At 28.8% G+C, this 14,989-nt stretch overlaps 1 protein-coding gene across 10 annotated transcripts in view; it reads left to right on the plus strand.

Annotated features, from left to right (window-relative positions):
- Window positions 1-14,989, plus strand: part of TECRL (trans-2,3-enoyl-CoA reductase like) — a 107,111-nt gene that overhangs the window by 70,759 nt on the left and 21,363 nt on the right. For 8 of the 10 annotated variants that reach the window (XM_032459379.1, XM_032459390.1, XM_032459406.1 and 5 more), the window contains 4 exons: window positions 3,422-3,465; window positions 11,789-11,846; window positions 13,678-13,763; window positions 14,321-14,366. In XM_032459379.1, the coding sequence (XP_032315270.1) occupies window positions 3,422-3,465; window positions 11,789-11,846; window positions 13,678-13,763; window positions 14,321-14,366 (234 nt within the window). The remainder of the gene's footprint in view (window positions 1-3,421; window positions 3,466-11,788; window positions 11,847-13,677; window positions 13,764-14,320; window positions 14,367-14,989) is intronic. The other 2 variants (XM_032459423.1, XM_032459420.1) reach the window with 1 other exon arrangement.

Genomic DNA, 14,989 nt, shown 5'->3' on the forward strand with positions numbered 1-14,989 from the left:
GCATCACTTCTCATATGGGCACTAATCCCTAAACTTAATTACTCCCCAAAAGCCCCATCTCTAAACATCATCATACTGAAGGTTATGGCTTTAACATCTGAATGTTGGGGGACACCATTCAGTCCATACCAACTTAATTAGCCCACATTGCAGGAAAATAATCGAATCCAACAAATCTAATTTATTAGAAGATTATGACATTCGTTAGGTTTAATATTTTCTTACGAATTTTACTTTCCTGTAGTAACACTACAAAAAAAATCTTTCCTTGCATTAACTCTGCCTAAGATTTTTAAAGATTGATTCTCCCCCTTTTATAACTCTTTGATTTTAATTTATAGATTAAATATTTTAAAAATGGATCATATATTAGATTGTAAAAATTCAATGCTGTCCCTACAAAGTAGAAATAGTACAAACTACACTATCTTTAGATGAGATGAAATAAACCTTAAAACACAGTATCAAAAATTTTAAACACAAATTTTGAAACTAGATACTTAAAAACCTATTCCCTAAATAACTATTGAATCTGAAATTTAAAAAAAATTAAGAAGACTGTGACAAAGTGACAAAAGAGTACAAATTAAACTTTTTCAGCTAAGTAGTTGTAATCTTATTAGTCAATCATATTTAAGGAAATGAAACAAACATACTAATTAAACAAGCTAGAAATTCCTTCATATTAAAACATTGTACTCCAATTGGGTGTTTCATTAAGTTCAGATACGTAGAGCTACAGAATAGTTGAGCCAACTTTTACATCTTTTCCCTTGAAAATTATCTTTAAAACCTGCATGCTTACAATGTAATCTTTCTCCATTTTACCTTCACAATCAGAAGAAATAAACAGTGGTTTTATTTTTCATGTGTGTTTAATTCTTTCATCATTATTTTTAATGTGCTTTCACTTTATGTATATATATTCTTTTGATTTACATACTCATCTTTAATTCAGGGTATTTTTCTTTATTATAACTATGGTTACTAATTTTCTGTTCTTTTTTATGTTGTCATAATTTAAACTGTTGCTCTGTGTCTTTTACATCAACTGGTCTTTTTTTTTTTTTTTCCACTTCTGTATCCTCTGTACTAACAGCTTCACATTTTCTATAACCCTACTCTCAAAAGATTTGACTGCATAAAATAAGTAACATTTGCACAGATACACACACAATCTAAATACAAAAGAAAAAACCTTAGTGGTATGTATTTCTGACACATATACCATTAGGGAGGTCATTTTTCATACTTCTTGAACAATGTTTAAAGGTAATTAAGAAAAATACATTATCACAATTGAACTGCCCAATAGCAGAAATGTTCCATTAACCACAAACCAGAATGCATGTGTTCAGAAAACTTAATACACAAATGTTTAATATCAAAAATGGTCAAGGAAAAATGTCCTATTTTTTGCCTATCTAAATGTAGAATATACAAATTATAAAAATACTATAGCAAATTCTAATGGTGGCTAATTTTTTTCTAGAAAGTTTGTTTCAAATTATATTATCTGTTACTTCGGGTTTTTTTCTGGAAATTAATATAAAAATCTTATAAAGTTATACTGTGGCCCAGTACCTGCTTTTACCACATAATTTTTTTCATTAAAAAATGAGAACTAGGCATACCTTCACAGTTCTGATGCATGAAATGTTCTGAATCCCTCTCTTCTTTGTGTTAATATCTAATCTTTTTTTAGGTCAAAGCTCAGTCATGTGCTCAGAGTCCTCTTTGATTTCCCTGATTACAACAAATCCTTCTTTTTAGCTTTTATATTAAATATTGCATAGATTCTTCCTAGTAACACTTATTAAAGCTGCAAACTTCCATTTGTTAGCATATGATGAGTATTTGTTTCCTTATCAGAAAGTACTTTCTATTAAGGTAAGGACTGTATTTGGCTCTGTTAATAATTAATTTATCACAAGTACACAGCCTGTCATATAAATTTCTAATAACTAGTGTTGAATGAATAAAGTTTAGTCTAGTAGCAGATACAAATTAAAAAAAAATTATGGTAGATAGGGATAGATATCATTTAATTATTATGATTTAGCTGGGGAAAAATGTTTAATTATATGGCAAAATATATATAACATAACATTAAGGAAATAGGTGATTAGAAAATTATTCTATCAAATATTGTAAAAAGTATATAACAAATATGTGTATTTCCAAAGGGGAAAATCTGAATATTAACTAGTTTTTCATGGATGGTGGGATTTTTCATGCAGTTTATTTTCCCTTTGAACCTTTATCTCTTTCCCAAATTTCTTCATTAATGTATTTTATTTTATAATTATATACATGCACTTTATAAAAACAAAACTTCTAATACATGTATATGTTTTTAATATGTACTTCATACATATATCCATGTATTAATACTTATATAACTTTTAACTAAATTATACTTTTGAGTTTCTAACTCATGTTAATAGGACTTCAGTAAAAGATTTATACAGAAAGATGTTTGAAGCAGTATTGTCTATTACACATAAAATTAAAGTGACCCTAACTATGCAGCAATTGAATAAGTTAATGTTTTAAGAGCTAACCACACTGTACATTATTATGAAGCAGATTCTATCATACCTTTGACAATAAATGTTCAATGAATTATGAAAAGTCCTTGAATATGCGCTTACATAAAAAAATCCAAGATTCAAAGTGAGGCATTACATTAATTTTTATTTGTAGATGTGTTTATATAAATAAATACAATTTACATGTACACACACATAAAACTAGAAGAAATTCAACTGTTAATACAGATAATGAGCTTGTTAGATAATTCTATTTTTCATTAGTTTTGTATATCCCAACTTCTCCACCATGAACAAGGTGAATTTAGAACCCGGTTTCAAATTCCATTTTGTCCATTATTATTTATATGATGTGGCAAGCTACCTAAACTATATTTTTCTTTACTGTAAGGTGAGAACAATGATACTTACTTCATATATTTGTTTTTATGAAGAAAAATTATAAAACACTAACATATTGCCTGTTGTAAAACATCAATGCAAAAATAAAAATTACTATTACTAGCATTTTTCTTTTTACTGTTGAACATTAAAAGAGATATTGATTGTCATTATGTTAGGTCATACTAATGTGCTTTTTAAAGTGACAATGAGATAGATTAATAGGCCATCAAAGAGTTTAATAATGCAAATTAAAAATAGATTCCATTTATATCCTAAATATCATTAGTTTACTAGAAGAAAAATATTATGTGGAAATTACCATCTCTTTAGACTACAAAAGTATCATCCCAAAAGGTTAATTATATATCACATAGTACTTTTGATTAGAGGGTAGTGATAGTCAGTAAGCCTTGCCTGAATTATATCTGTAGTATGCAATCCAAAAACTGAGTGTTTACCTAACATTTTCTTTTTCTGCTTTGTAGCATTTGGAAACAGGCAAGTCATAGTATCTGCTATCAACTTTCTGGTATGTATTTATATTATATTTATATTATTGGCTATTCATACTCTAATTGTAGCATTATTCAGAATTCAAACAGATTATATTTGAGGATTTGTCATGTAGAAAATTTAATTTATTTTATATCATATACATAATGGTATTAAATGAAATAAATCAAATAACTTCCTATAATCAAGTCATTAGTTCTCTAAATCTTTTAATCAAAATGTTCTATTCATCTATAAATGATGATTAGAATTATTTGAAATAGAGTAAATTTTGAAAAAAATTAAACTCAGTAATTCTTATTATCTGCACATTTACCAACTTACGGACGGACTTCTAAGAATAAAAAGTTTTACAAGTCTACCTGATGATCATCCAAAAACCACTTTGGTGTAATTGTTGAGTAATTCTGGATGAAAACAAAGTTCATTTTTTTTAATGAAATGGGGCTCTTTACTTATTGTTCTCAGTTCAGGTCTTTAGCTCATTCCATTTAACTTTACATACATATTGTTTGAATCTGATATAAATCAATCTGAGTACAACAGACTATTTATTATTTCTGAAATGCATTATTTTATTAGATAGATATTTGGCTCCATATACCACATAATTGCATGCTTTCATTCCTTATTCTTGTTTTTCCTCATTCCTACCCTTGAAAGATTAACTGCGCTATTCCTGCCCATGATACACTGATAAACTATCATGATTCATGCACATGTCCAGATCCTTTGTAAAGTTTGTATTGAACAACTTATACCCCACCATTTTGTACAAGGCACAAATTATAACACTACACTTTATGAAAAACTCTTATATGAACCTGTATGCATGTACATATATACATAATCAATAATTTGGTTAATAACATCCACTACTGTGTTGGCTGTGAGAGGGGCAGGTTATGCTTTTATCTTTTTTACACCTAGTATCCTACAAAGTAGGAGCTCCCTACTTGCTTTAATGACACAAATTATTTTGTTTAGAATTTTTAAGCAAATATGTCATAAATATATCACCACCTTTTAATTTTCCATGTGTGTATACTGTTTATAGACAGCAATCGTACAATTTATTTATTTTGATGCCTTCATCGCTAATCTATATTGTTCTGAGCCTAATGTTTTCTGTATATTAACTGTTCAGTAAATTTGAGCAAATGGAAGAATGAAATAATGGATTAAAAAATAATAAACACATACTTGCTACTTATTCAGATACATTTTTAGATTAATGCCTAATTGTTTCTCACATTTTCCTTCTTTCCTATTATTATATCCTACTTTTTTTTTTGCAACTTGTTTACTGTCATTTAGGTGATTATGTGCAAACTCAATTAACTCATTAGTGAAAGAAATTTACATAACACAATATTTGCATAATATTATATAATATTTACAATGACACTTGAAAATATTTACACAACTTCCATTTTATATAACAGTCTTGCTTTCCTCCTTTTCTCAAATGTGATATAGTTATAAATCTATGGCTCTAGTATAAAACAATAATTTTCTTAAAATTTGTAGCTTTCTAAATCATTATATGCCATCATAGCTATAATATTTTTCTTAAAAAATGAAAAGAGTCCTAACTGGAAATAATTGAAATTCTAGTAGTTTGCTATATATACTTTCCTCTGAAGACTTTTAAAAACTGCTCTTTTTGTCAAGCTACTAGGGCCTCCTCCTCATACATGTCTTTATTAATCAATGATATTTTATATATCACCCATTGGAAAATGTTTATTAAACAATAATAAAAAGAACTAGGCAAATAGGAATCTTTTATCACAATTGCTGTCTTGTAGGGGCCAAGATGCCAAATTACACAAATATAGGTTAGTACTCTGCATAGACTATGTCCAATACAGACATAGTAAGTAAATGTGATAACTTTAATTCCACAAGTCCAAGCACATAAGAAGCAGTATGTTTTAATCATAGACCAAAATTAAGATAAGAAAATAACCTGTGCTTTTAATTATAGATAGTACTAAATATATGGAAAAAATATTATTTGAAAGTCAAATTTTGAATGCAATTTTGTTCCACTGCAAATTGAAATTTAGAAATGAGACTAAAGGTCCACCATGACTGTTAAAATCACAAATTGTGATGACAAATTAAAAAGGAAGGCCTGCTAGTTCTGTGGCTTCTCAATAATAATCAATGCAAGCAAGACATTCAACTTTTAGAAATAAAATATGATAGTAAGATAAATTTTAAGAAATTGATTCTAATACAGAATATAACAAATAATGAGTTGACTGAGTTTATATATAATCACTTAAATTGAAGATGCCTAGCATACATAACATTATGTAGAATCAATTATTATATAGAAGGAACAAAGGGGAAATTCATGGATTAATCTTGTTTGCACCTCTTGGGGAGTGATTGAAATGTTAGCTATCTTGATTGTGGTGGTGGTTTCAACGTGTAGTTTACTATACAGGAATCATACCACAATAAAGGTGTAAAAAGAAATCTTGTATAAAATTCAACCAGAAAGTTGCATATCATATATGCAAGTGCTAATTTTTTTTTACTAATAAAATGTTATGTTTGAGAAATTTCTGTTTTCATTTACTGATCTCACACTGCTTCAACACAGAAGAAAAACACATTCATTTAAAGTTGTTTTCATTTCTGTTGTTATGTAGAGCCAGATTACCATTTGGTAAGAAGATAATATGTTAGAACTTTGTTGAATACAATTACAGCTAATTCTTAATTATTATTGTGTGAATCATCCCTTTTGTGGACTAACCATCAACAATTGTAATACTCTCTTCTGCTCCCTCTGTTTTATTTCTACTACTATTGTGTTCCCTAATATACTAACCAAAGTATATTGCAAATAAAACAAGACACTTTACAATGTGTATTTTCTAAAATCAGGTAATGATTCTTTGTGTAAAATCTTTGATTTTGGTAGGTTTTGCAATGCTTACAATGTATTATAAGAAGTATTCTATCACTTCTTTTTTTTTTTTATAAATTCTTTCTGACTTTCAACATAACTTTCCTTCCTTGAATATATCCTGGTATCACAAAATCTACAAGGAAAAAAATCAAACAAGTAGAATCAAATATATGCAAATTTATAAAGACTTCAGAATATCCTTCTCCATAACATCTGGATGTAACTTGGTTTTTCTGCTGTAAGTACTGTGGAGATACACTATAATCCAGCCTCTTCATAGTTCTATGACCCCCTTATCCTCTGAACCCAACTTTATCCACAGAACACCAAACTCACCATTGCAAAACACTATATATTTTATATAATTAACAATCCTATTTCCTTCATCGACTCTCAACTTTAGTTTTGCTCCCCAGAAGCAATTATGATTTTTCAATTTTTTGTACATTGAGAGTTTCATGAGAAAAAGAATTTTTTTCTTGCCTTTCTTACTGTCTTTAATAATGTAGGAAATGAAGGAATAGATAATAACTCATAAGACATGGTTTGCAGAGTGCTGAAAATAATTTTTCTTCCTGGTTTTACCTCTGTACCTTCATTCCCACCATTAGTTATTCAGTCATTTAGGTTAAGTTTGTATTTTTATTATCAAAATGGAAAATCTTGGGGAAGTAATAAATTAGGCTCTTATCAAGAAGTCACACCTTCTCTTGTAACAATTAGCTGAAAAGGACCTTGTGCATAGAACAGTAATTAGTGGAGAGGATTCTGGGAACAATATATCATATCTTATCTAGGAACTTTACCATATCTAGGAACATTTAATAAATGTATGTAGTTCTATAATTTTATGATCATAGTAATATAAATTATAAGACAATGAATGCTGAAACAGTGTAATATTGGTTTATTATATCAAATAGTATTTCAGTCTATGTGATATGATTTATCCCTTAAGGTATACGTTAACGTCCCAAGATCAGAATAGTTGATATGTATTACAGGTGAAACTTCCTGTAATCATATATTTAACCTGAAGTTTCCTTATTCTTGAAATATTAAGTTAAAATAAATAAAACAAAATTGTAATTATTGTTATTACCATCACTATTACTAGAGAAAATAAAAATAGCTGAATCTCAAACAAGCTTATGGGTGTTAGATATATTTTGGCAGATTTCTGCATTTCAAATGAATTAGTAAAATGACTATCACATTGCTTAAATGATAACAATATTAGGTATTAGAGCTGCCAATAATTAATAATAATTTATATAAAACTGAAGGGAATAATAGATATGCAGAAATAAGATGACTATTATGTTCATTCCTCTAAAAATATAAAATCATTGAACAAAGATGACTTGTTTTTACTGTGGAAACGAAGAGGATTTTACTTTGCAATATGACAGCCTGACCACTTGATGACTACAAATTCTGTATTAGGGTTTTGGGGTTTTTTTGACACTTATTTTCACTTATTTAAAGTAGAGAATGCTTAATATGATGAAACTTTTAAGAAAGAACAATATATAAATTATATATCCCTGCAAGTTCGTCTCCTTCAATCCTTTGTTTTGGTCATCGGTCACTGGAATCTTTGTTACAATGCCAACATGCTACTGAGTGAGGCACAATACCATTGTCTCCCCTTTTCTGTGGGAGATACACTCGAAGACCTTCAGCAATTGCCTGAAAGCTTGGATAGTATGAACGTTACATATGCTATGTTTTTTCCTTAACCTTCACTGCCTATAACAAAGTTTAATTTATAAACATATTAAGAAAATGTCCAAACACAGTGAAATGGCCTAAGATTTCATCATGCTACTCAGAATGGTGGGCAATTTAAAGTTTATGAATTGTGAATTTCCAGAATTTTCAATTTAATATATTTAGACCACAAATGACAATGGGTAACTGAAACTGCAAAAAATGAAACTGAAGATAAGGGGAGACTACTGCACCTAGTAGTAAACAAAAAGAATCTTACTGCTGAAATTTTCTATTTTCTGTTCCAATCATGTCTTTCAGTCTGGATACAGCAGGATTTAATTGGGCATGTTTTCAGAAAAATCTGTAGAATATGATGTGATGTATAATATATAACTTCTAATATATTAACCAAAGTCCACTGTGGTTTATTAAAATTTGACATTCCCCACACTGTACATTATTAAATATTTAGTTGTACTGATTAAAGATAAAATTGAAACCTCAAAGAACTGAGAGTACAGAAGATGCTGAAAAAGGAAAAATGTTTTGATTATGTTCTGAATCAAAACATTTTAAAAGATGATTTTTCCATATAAAAAACTAATTTTTAATTAGCTAAAAATTTCATATTTCATATTTATCCATATAACGATAATGCTGAGGGAAAGTAGAATATTGAATCAACACTCTGCTATTTTTCAAATGAATGCTATTGAGAAGTAACAAGTAGTCAAATTACTCAATAAAGTTTATATGAAATAAAGCATAAATATTTTTCACTTGCTTTAAGCCACCATATGCATCCAGATTTAAGTCCATTTGAATTTTTATTATTTACCACTCTAAAGTTCTTTCTCACTTTAAATACTTTACCTAGTGACTACTCTTACTTTTAATTGTAGTTAAAAAATAGCAGAACATTTACCATCTTAACCATTTTTAGTGTACAGTTCAGTAATGTTACGTATACTCACATTTTTGTACAACAATGATTTTTAAAATCTATGCCATCTTGTTCTTTACAACTCAGGCAATTCTGGTAATATTTGTGGGTTGCATCTCTCTGTGAGTTGTTTTAAAAAATACAAACTTATTTTTAATTAGATTAAACTTTTTGAAAAAAGTAAGATTGCTTGCAAATGATCAGTTCATATATGAGCAACCCAACAGAAATATTTTCAAATTTACTTGTTCCACTATTATAATGAGGAGAATCATGCTTGTTTTGGATATAATGTTTGAATATTATTTCTCTCTCAATATATCTGGACATTGTCTCCTTATTTTTTTATGTTTCTGTATATTTATCATCTACAATTGTTTTTGTCATATGTGTTACATAGGGGCCATACATAGTTCATAGTAGATAGTATCGATACATTTTATTATCTAAGATAATTTATAATTTAAGTAATATAAAGTCAAAAGTAACGTCAGCAACTTCCCCAAATGCTATTTATGAAATTGTTGTGTTAATATCCAATATACTAAATGAAGACATCTAATTTGGGTAAGAATCAACCCAGGAGAAGTATGTAATCATGCTAAGAAATATTCCAATGTTTCAAATTTAATGTGTCCCTGGAATTTAAATCAGTGATAAAACCACATATTGAGTTTTATAGCACTGACAGAATTTTCTAATGTTAGTAAGCACTGACCCAAGAGGAAATTAAATCAACCACTTTTATCTAGATCAACTAGTACTGCAACCTGTATTGAACTCACTTATTACCTAGAATTCGAAAGCCAGTGCTTAAGGTAAGAATTACAGATTGTCACAATTTCTCTTTAAAATTCAATAGGAAGTTGCTAGGTTAATGATAAACTAAGCACTTCCAAGCATATAGACAGAGTCAGTGCTTTTTTGCCCCTAGAACATACATAGGTAAGCATTTCATCAGTAGGTAGCAAAATGAAAAATATGGCTTATTCATTTATCAGTTTTTTATCCTCTTCTCTCATATTTCTTATTTTAGTACACATTATGTTTTTTTGGGGGGGGAGTGGGATAAAGAACACCTAATGATAAATTATGATAAGACTACTCTAGTGGTCTAACTGAAACCTACACAAATATAACATTATAACAAATTATGTGTTTTGTGGTGCTGACAATATGCAATACAGAAACTTAGAGAAGTGAGATCAATGCAGAACAATTCTCTAAAGAAGTTTTAATTGATTACATTGGTAACTAAAATTATCAGAATAATTTAATTGAGCAATTAATATGTCAGGTACTTGATTTCATTTAATCACTATAAAATCTCTATGAAACAGGAATTAAAATTTGCACTTAGGTGAAGAAGGAAAATTTCAAAATTTAAATCATTTAATCAATAGCAACGACTAAGTGAAAGACTCAGGATTCAAACACAGGGCCATCCAGCAAAAGACCTACTCTTAATCACATTTACTCATGCAAATAATTTCAACTGAAAATAATGATCTGAAAATTCTGAAAATTTAATCTTCTCTTTCTAATGGTAACTTGAGAAATTGGAAGCCTCTTCTACAATTAATTTGTGCAAAAATATGAATGCTAACAATCATATGATTTTCCGGCACTTCAAATGTTATTTTAATTTATTTGGTGTATGTTCTAATATTATCTTCTGGGAGAATCAACCTAGTGAAGTTGATTATTCCAAATTACTTTTTGTATAACAGTTTTAGGTGACGACAAATGGAGTTTTGTTTTCTCTTTCAATGTATTTCTTTCCTAAAATTTACGGTGTAGAAATATATGCCAGTTATTCAATGTTAGAACCACCTAGAAATTAAAAGTTTACAGAACTATAATTATATACGAAGAAAGGAATTCAGAAATTGTTGAAAAGAAAAAGAGCAAAATCAGATATATTTTAAGAGATTTATAGCACTAAAGCCATTGAGTTGAGAGTGCTCAACTTATGGGATACAGTTTATCATTTGGTGAAAAGTGGAATGATTCTAAACAATATTTTGGATAACATAACTTGTTATTAATAACATGTTATTTGTATGTTGAATATACATTTTATGTTAAATCAGGTAAAGTATATATGACAGACAAAGGAAAGGGTTTTAACTTCAGAGGATACACGTTACAAATTCAAAACCTATTAGCCCAGGGGAACGTTAACACTTGAGCTTCTTAGAGGGTCATAATGCCTACTAAACATGACCAAGGGGTCAGGTGATAGACAAGCAGTAAGTGTCTTTGTGGGGCAGTACTGCTTACAACAGATTTTCTAAACTAAGCTAAAACCAGCTGGGAACCATACTACCCTTGCAATAGAAGGGTTGCTACTGTGTTAATAAATTTAGAATATGTAAACCTATGCCAAATCTATCTTCAGTGATATAACTTGCCTCTTCACACCATAAAAATTTATTTATTGTAACAAGTACAAAGCAGATAATCAGCAGGATCTGATAAACATGGGAATTTGATCATAGCTGTCTAAAAGGGTCAAAAATATCTTCAAAATCTCTAAATCAAGGTGACTCATTCCTATGATTCTATATCTATCCACAATAGCTTCTTTTATTATTATAATACAAAATTTCCTCTTCCCACAATTAGAGTAATAATATATATTTGGGGATATTTGGAACTAATATATTACATGGATATTTGTATATCTATAAAATGTATTTTTAATAAGGCACATGTATATCACACTGAAAAGGTTGAAATATTTTGCAGATTTGTGAAGCTGGAAACCATTTCATCAATGTTGTGTTGGCTCATCCCAATCACACAGGTTAGTCTCTTTTTTAATCTTCTCTAGAGTGAATTCTATTAATTACTATTTTTAAAGCAATTGTTGGAAACATTTGAGAATACTATTCTCTACTTCTTGTCTTTGTATGCTTAAATTTTCCAAATATTTGAACTAAATTATATTCCCTAATAATGGTTTCTCTAAAATGAAGTATCTATGTACACACACACACACACACAAAATCTCATTTAAAAATATGAAAAAACAGATAACTAAGTAGTAAAGGTCTGTTTGTCTCTTCAAGTTTGTTTTAACATCTGTCTGAATTTCTTCACATTTTCTTGTCTTGCCACATTTCTGGCAGTCTGGTGAAGCATATGAAACACTTTCCAGAATATTTTTTTTGGGATAAATCCTTTATGCCTCAAGAAGAATATGGGTGGTGCAGCATTGTAATGTTAAAAAAACAAACAAACAAACAAACAAAACCTTTAACTTCAACTTAACTGAAGCTCTATTATAAATAATAACTATGGGTTGAGAAAGCATATCACAGAAATGTAAATATTAAATTAGTAACTTATAAACATATATTATTATAATTAATAGCAACTATATACACTTTAGAAAATACCTATATAATGTTTTTCTGTGTCATAAAACATATTGGTTATTTAATCTACAAATGACATCTGGAAGAAATTGGTATTTGTGGACACTGATCATTCCACTACCTCCAGTGGCTTATCAGTCATAAACTGGCTTTAACCTAGATTATCTTGTGTGCAAATTCTACCTCTGAAATTCAGTTCCTATAATGTGGGTAGGTTCCTCAATTATCTTTCTATTGATAAATAAATGGAAGTTACGTAAAGGCGTTTACATAAATGTTACCAAGAGAATCTGTACTACTTAAATGGCATACATATATGTCTTTATCTTGAAATGAGCAGTGCATGAAATCTGCATAGTGCCCAATAAATTTTTTACTTAACAAATTCAACAGTAGTCACAATTTTGAAAACAACATACTGACATTTCATTATGACTTTAGTATTATAACTGAAAGATTATTTGATGTGATATCTGATTAAATCTTGCTATGGAGAATAGTAATTTTATAGTTCATATTTATTTTAAAATATCACAGCTCAAAGTTCAACTTGAAACCATTGGAAATTTGTTATCTAAATGTTTCTTGAACAAAATTCGAAAGGCAAAAAGCAACTAACAAAAATCAAAATACAATATGCTAAATATAATGAGAGCTGTAAATGACAACCCTGATTACTGAGAAGAAATAATTTATGTGGTATTTCTGAATATTAACTACACTGATATTCATTGTAATCCTCTTATGAGAGATTTTCGCACTTTTCTGATTTAAATGACATCCTTATAAAACTCACTTTGGATTTTCACTAATTTAATAGAGGGTTTTAAGATATTTAAAAATCTCAACCAACAATATCTTCTTTGACACTAATGAATAGGAAGAGGCATGCAATTGTTAAAATGCATTTATGAATCTCAGTATGCAATATTGCTGCAACTATTACAAAGTATACAAATATACGAAGTAATGTTTATATATAACTTTATTTAGAAACTTAAAGAACTGATTATTGTGGTTAATTTCACAGCAACATAGCTGTAGACATGGTCAGAAAACCATAGGTATTCTATTTGAGTCAAAAGGTCGTACCATTTGAAAATCGGTGTCTTCTGAAGTAATTTGTGAAAATAGTTTTTATAAATATATGATGACATTTCACATGGTATATAGTTGTTCTAGGGAACTCAGACCTATACAACATGTGATCAGATTTGCAATATGGAACATCATTGACATTTTACTCCTTTTTAAAAGGAAATAATGCCTGTTTCCCAACTCCAAATTATAACCCCTTTACATGGATGTTTTTCCTGGTTTCCTGTCCTAACTACACCTATGAGGTATGTTATTTACATATGCAAGTAACTGAACTTTATTTGATGATATACTAAATACATGTGTTTATGTATTTACATGTATTATAGGTTAATATATGTTATAAGTGTTATCATATATGATATCATTATACATATAGGTTTTACCATAGATACAGGCATAGAATAGACAGAAATATAGATGATGATATAGATTTCAATTTGCTATAGGCATAGAAAATTGAAATTATTCAACCATAATTTTCTCTGCAGAATAAATAATATTTGTACATATATTAATCTATATTTAAAGAAAATTTTACAATTGTCATATAAAATATCCTGAGAAGTTTCAGGGTTTTATTTTTTAATCAACATTTTTAGAACATTATCTTTCATTTCTTATGAATATGACACTGTTTTATGGGATTATTTAATGGCTTTATCATATTTAACAATGAAATAATTATCTTTGGGATATGTATTTCTACTTATAATTTTTCTACTGTGTTTTAATTTTTTTTAATTGCCTATTTAATGCCACTAGTGAACAAGTAAATATTTGTTATGTTTCGATCTAACAGATTGGATCATGGATTAGTTTCACAGTCATGACGCAAACACTGCCAGGTAAGACTTAGGTTTACTCATAATTAATTGAAGTAAATACACCTTTAAGATACGTGGTTTCTGAGGACAAGTTGCTATAGTATTAGAATTAGTCATATTTGTAAGGGGATGTTATGCTTTTATTTTATTTTGAACTTTTTAGCAGTATTAAAATATGTTGAAACTTTATTTAATATGCATCTCTGTGTAGCTGTGGCTTAACCCAAGCTAGAAAATGCAAATATATTTATTGAGAAACAAAGTTTTGTTAAAAAGAAGCAGTAATATTAATACACTTCACTTGAAACTCTCTTGTACATGCTCACAGACTTGTACATACTATGTCTTCAAGCATTCATATGTGTCTGTGAAGGGAAGGCTGGGAGTATGAGTAATATTGAAAACTGGTCATTTTAACACAGAGGAAAAAGTCAAATTGCTATGAAATGCATGTATTAGAAGGGATATATGTTCTGTCCATTTCATCCATTCTTTGTTCAACTGCACAAAAATCTGGATTACAATTAATGTGGTTTGTCATATGTGTGTATGTATATGTAGAGGTATTTTATAAGCATATGGAAAACTATTATTTAAAAATTCAATGAGTTTTTTAAACTCCTTATTTGGGAGTATTTTGTGGC

Source organism: Camelus ferus, chromosome 2 (assembly GCF_009834535.1).
Source record: "Camelus ferus isolate YT-003-E chromosome 2, BCGSAC_Cfer_1.0, whole genome shotgun sequence".
Classification (NCBI taxonomy): domain Eukaryota; kingdom Metazoa; phylum Chordata; class Mammalia; order Artiodactyla; family Camelidae; genus Camelus; species Camelus ferus.